The sequence below is a fragment of the Gekko japonicus genome, unplaced genomic scaffold (genome assembly GCF_001447785.1).
Source record: "Gekko japonicus isolate JY-2015 unplaced genomic scaffold, Gekko_japonicus_V1.1 scaffold2862, whole genome shotgun sequence".
NCBI lineage: Eukaryota > Metazoa > Chordata > Lepidosauria > Squamata > Gekkonidae > Gekko > Gekko japonicus.
The window spans coordinates 136,146-141,681 of record NW_015175453.1 but is presented as its reverse complement, the minus strand read 5'-3'; the positions used below and the strand labels follow the sequence as shown (position 1 = coordinate 141,681).

The 5,536-nt window shown below is 58.7% G+C and overlaps 1 protein-coding gene across 1 annotated transcript in view; it reads left to right on the top strand.

The window, feature by feature from the left end:
* LOC107122758 overlaps window positions 1-5,536 on the top strand; it is an 87,490-nt gene that overhangs the window by 59,170 nt on the left and 22,784 nt on the right. The window contains exon 4 of the mRNA XM_015425892.1: window positions 5,352-5,523. Within this exon, the coding sequence (XP_015281378.1) occupies window positions 5,352-5,523 (172 nt within the window). The remainder of the gene's footprint in view (window positions 1-5,351; window positions 5,524-5,536) is intronic.

The following is a 5,536-nucleotide window of genomic DNA, read 5'->3' as shown; positions in this document are numbered from 1 at the left end:
TAGCTATGGGGGGGGGACGTGCAGATCTGTCCTCACAGAGGAGGGAGAGCTTGTACCTGAATAAAACCTGGTCTTAAAGGTGCCACTGGACTGTTTTGGATTGCTAGCTATGGGGGGGACATGCAGATCTGCCCTCACAGAGGAGGGAGGGCTTGTACCTGAATAAACCTTGGTCTTAAAGGTGCCACTGGACTGTTTTGGATTACTAGCTATGGGGGGGGGACGTGCAGATCTGTCCTCACAGAGGAGGGAGAGCTTCTACCTGAAAGCGGGCCGGGGGGGGCGTGCAACTTACCTGGCTGCTTCTTGCTCCTCGTGGTCCGACTGAGGGCTGCTGGGAGCAAGGGGCGGGGCTTGTTGCATGTGCCCGCCCCCTGGGCTCTTTACTGCCGGAGCTCCGCTCCTGTGCACTCCCGCAGGAAATTACTCCTGCTCATCGCTCTCTCCATTCCCTGGGCTACAGCTCCAGGCAGACTCCACCAAGAAGTCCATCCGAGGGTGCTGGTGAAAACTCCATCATAAGAATATCAGCATACACAAACTGCTTGAGAGACATGTTTGGTGCTTACAGTTGCCAACCTCCTGGTGGCCCACAGAGATCTACGTCTATGACAATTGATTTTCAGATTACCGAGAGCAGTTCCCTTGGGGAAAATGGCTGCTTCGGAAGGCGGATTCTATGGCATTAGGCCCTGCTGAGGTCCTGCTCTGCCCTCCCCAGGCCCCACCCCCTAAATCGCCAGGTATTTCCCAACCCAGAGCTGGCAAACCTATTTCATCCTTGGGACGGTAGAGAGCTAGAATTCCGGGGGATCCCCAGGCCCCACCTGGAGGCTGGCATCCCTGTACCTCAGTGGGGCACAAGGCCACAGAGTCCCCCCCTCCAAAGCAGCCGTTTCCTCCAGGGGAGACTGATCTCTGCAGTCTGGAGATGAGCCTGGAATTCCGGGGGATCCCCAGGCCCCACCTGGAGGCTGGCATCCCTGGACCCCAGTGGGGCACAAGGCCACAGAGTCCCCCCTCCAAAGCAGCCATTTCCTCCAGGGGAAACTGATCTCTGCAGTCTGGAGAGGAGCTGGAATTCCGGGGGATCCCCAGGCCCCACCTGGAGGCTGGCATCCATAGTTCCAACTCCGCTTGGGCGGGGGTGCGTTGCACCCAAAGGAATGCTGGACTCAGGCCAAGAGAGGGTTAACCCCCGCCAGCACCCTCCTGGTCTCCCTGGAAAGGAGGGGATCTTTCGCTGGGTGGGAGCAGGAAGTCCCCCCCTCCTGGTGCCGGGCCTCAGCCGCCCTGGGCTGTTTCCCTCCGAGTCAAGGCCTTGCAGTCCAGGGCAAAAGAGGGAGGCCCGGCGCTCTTGCCCAACCCGCGCTCCGTGCAGCAAGCCCAAACGGCTCCTCCAGGCTGGTCGGGAACCGCAGCCGGTGCTTATTCACAGGCACACCCTTTCGCCTGCAGGGCTCGGAGGACTCCCAAGCAGTGTTCCCTCTAAGCCGGGTTAGTGCGAGCCAGCTCACAGTTTCTTTAGCCTCCGGCTCACACGTTTTTGTCTCAGCTCAGGAAGGGATGGCTCCAGAGCAAACTAATTCAGGCAGGAGCCGAACCACTCGCTCACAACTTTAATGCCTGGAGCTCACAAAGTAGAATTCTTGCTCACCAGACTCCACAGCTTAGAGGGAGCATTGCTCCCAAGGCGAGCGGGGGTGGTGGTTCTTTTTCGCACACAGAGGGCAACCCGGGTTGCTCTGCAGGAACTCGGGGACCGAATTCAGGTTGGCAGGTGTGGGCTGGGAAAAACCTGGAGCCGCTGCCAAAGCAGCCTTTTACCACCGACGGCTGATTAGGCAGCTGGTTCCCTTCCTCAAGGAGCTGCGGTGGCTCAAGTGGCTAAGACGCTGAACTGCAGGCTGTGGAAGGTCGGCAGTTCAGCAGTTCAAGACCCGAGTGCGCCGCATGACGGAGTGAGCTCCCCCTTCTCCAAATCACTGATAAAGATGTTGAACAAAACAGGTCCCAGGACAGATGCTTGAGGCACTCCACTTGTCACTCCTCTCCAAGAGGATTAGGAACCATTTACAAGCACTCTTTGGGTGTGATCTGTCAACCAGTTATAGATCCAACTAATAATAATAGGATTCATACCACATTTTACCAATTTGTCAACAAGAATATTATGTGGAAGCTTATCAAAAGCCTTACTGAAATCAAGATAAACTTATGTCTACAGTATTTCCCTGATCCAGCAAGGTAGTAACTTTCTTGAAAAAAGAGATAAGATTAGTCTGACATGACTTGTTCTTGAGAAACCCATGCTGGCTCTTAGTAATCACAGCCATCCTTTCTAAATGCTCAAGAACTCACTGTTTAATTATTTGTTCTAAAACTTAGAGGGCGGGGTTTGGGGAGGGGAGGGGCCTCAGCATGATAGAATGCCATAGAGTCCACCCTTCAAAGCAGCCATTTTCTCCTGGGGAGCTGGTCTCTGTCAGCTGGAGGCCGGTTGTCAAAGCGGGAGCTCTCCAGGCCCCGCCTGGAGGCTGGCAAGCCTAGGACTGATCGCCATGACCAAGAGCCGCTTCACACATGCTGTGTTTCAAGCGCACATGGAAGGCGGCCTTGGCTGGTGCAGCGCGGCCTGGCTTGATCTTGTCGTATCTCGGAAGCTCAGCAGGGTCGAGCCTGGTTAGCGCTTGCGTGGGAGACCACCAAGGAAGCCCAGGGTTGCTACGCAGAGGCAGGCAAGGGCAAACCACCTCTGATCGTCTGCCCTGACCTGGATGGGTGGACCACCAAGGAAGCCCAGGGTTGCTATGCAGAGGCAGGCAAGGGCAAACCACCTCTGCCCGTCTCTTGCTTTGCCCTGGCTGGCCCAGGCAAGCCTGATCTCATCAGATCTGTGAAGCTAAGCAGTGTCCACCCTGGTTAGTACTCGGATGGGTGGACCACCAAGGAAGCCCAGGGTTGCTATGCAGAGGCAGGCAAGGGCAAACCACCTCTGCCCGTCTCTTGCTTTGCCCTGGCTGGCCCAGGCAAGCCTGATCTCATCAGATCTGTGAAGCTAAGCAGTGTCCACCCTGGTTAGTACTCGGATGGGTGGACCACCAAGGAAGCCCAGGGTTGCTATGCAGAGGCAGGCAAGGGCAAACCACCTCTGTTCGTCTCTTGCCTTGACCTAGCTGGCCCAGGCAAGCCTGATCTCCTCAGATCTGAGAAGCTAAGCAGGGTCTGCACTGGTTAGTACTTGGTGGTTGGGAGACCACCAAGGAAGCCCAGGGTTGCTATGCAGAGGCAGGCAAGGGCAAACCACCTCTGTTCGTCTCTTGCCTTGACCTGGCTGGCCCAGGTCAGATCCCAGAAGCTAAGCAGGGTCGGCCCTGAGTGGTCCTTGGACGGGAGACTACCAAGGACGTCCAGGGTTGCTACGCAGAGGCAGGCACCTCTGTTCCTCTCTCGCCTTGAAAACCCTACGGGGTCGCCAGAAGCCAGCTGCGATTCGACGGCCCTCCCCACCCCACCCCTCAGGTGAAGGGCAGCCCAAAAAACTCCAGCTGCAGACACGAGGGCACGTTTCCGTGCCCGTGTTTCCTGCAGGTGCACCTCTTTGGGAGCCCCGCCCTGGCAAGCCCGGCCTCCGCGCCCTGTGAGAAATGCCCCGGCTTGCCCGTGGATCATGTGGGGTGGCTCCCTGTGAACTACAGCAGGGATCCCCAGAGAGCTGCCCTGGGGGCACCGCGGTGCGTTTCCTGGAACCCTCTCGCTCCTGAGAGATAAAATCCAAGGCGTCTTGGGGGGAAAACCCCACCGGGCGATTTGGGCGGCTCCCCGGTGTCGGGCGGGCGGGCAAAGTGCTGAGCTCATGCTGGGCAGGACGTGTACCAGCCGGGCACCCTTGGCGCAGCTCCGAGCGTGCTTCCTGACGTCTCTGGGTCTGGCAATGCGTTGCGGGGGCGACACGGGGAGAAAGCCTCCCCGCTTCCTTTGGAAACTTCCAGGGCTTCATCTCCCCGAAGCACGGAGTTGACCCTGGCGACCCTCCGTCTCCTCGGCACAAGAGGAGCTTCTGCGAAAACCGGGAGGCGGCCCCGTCACCTCCGCAGGCAGCACGCGGTCTGGGGCAGCTGCCTCTGCTGTTGCAGAACGCCTCGCCCAGAGCTTCCACACGTTTCGTGGAGCCAGCCGGGCTTGGGGAAAGCACTGCCACGGCGGCCGTCATTTTCGCACTGGCACTGGCGGAAAGCAACGTCAAAGTGGCAGCCTGCTCATGGCGACCCCCGAGGCCTTTCGGGTCAAGAGACGTGCAGAGGTGGTTTTGCCCTTGCCCGCCTCTGCGTGGCAACCCTGGGCTTCCTTGGCGGTCTCCCATCCAAGTGCTAACCAGGGCCGACCCTGCTTAGCTTCCGAGATCTGATGAGATCAGGCTAGCCTGGGCCGGGCAAGAGACGAACAGAGGTGGTTGGTCATTGCCTGCCTCTGCATAGCAACCCTGGACTTCCTTGGCGGTCTCCCATCCAAGTGCTAACCAGGGCCGACCCTGCTTAGCTTCCGAGATCTGATGAGATCAGGCTAGCCTGGGCCGGGCAAGAGACGAACAGAGGTGGTTGGTCATTGCCTGCCTCTGCATAGCAACCCTGGACTTCCTTGGCGGTCTCCCATCCAAGTGCTAACCAGGGCCGACCCTGCTTAGCTTCCGAGATCTGATGAGATCGGGCTAGCCTGGGCCATCCAGGTCAAGGCAAGGGACCAACAGAGGCGGTTTGCCATTGCCTGCCTCTGCGTAGCAACCCTGGACTTCCTGGGTGGTCTACCCATCCAAGTGCTAACCAGGGCCGACCCTGCTTAGCTTCCAAGATCTGATGAGATCAGGCTTGCCTGGGCCAGCCAGGTCGAGGCAAGAGACAGATAGGGATGGTTTGCCATTGCCTGCCTCTGCGTAGCAACCCTGGGCTTCCTGGGCGGTCTCCCATCCAAGTGCTATCCAGGGCCGACCCTGCTTAGCTTCCGAGATCTGATGAGATCAGGCTTGCCTGGGTCAGGCAAGAGACGAACAGAGATTGTTTGCCATTGCCTGCCTCTGCGTAGCAACCCTGGACGCTGCTCCTTCTCAAAATCCCAAAAGCATCCACAGGCTTGACACATTTCGGGACCCCTGCCTCACCCGGTCAACCCATGGCTGGAAGAGGGGCGCTTCCTGCCTTTTGCGTGACAGATATCCAGCCGTGGTGCTGATCCTTCGGGTTCCGGTCCCCCCTCCCTACCCACGCCTGACTGCCCCATACACATGCCGAGGGGACGAGCCGTGAGAGAAGCGAGCCCTCGCCCCACCACTAACACCGCTCTCCTTTCTTTTCCAGCCGGCTGCTGCAGGGATGCTCCGGATGTCTCTCCCTTCCCCGCCACTGCCTGCCGGGGTTCCTGGTGATGGGATTTTATCCTCATGCGCAGAATCACATTGCCAGGGATTTCCAACGGTCGGTGAGCCGCCACGTGCGGATGGAGACCTACCCCCCCCCCTTCGGCAGAGCCGCAAGCCAACTCG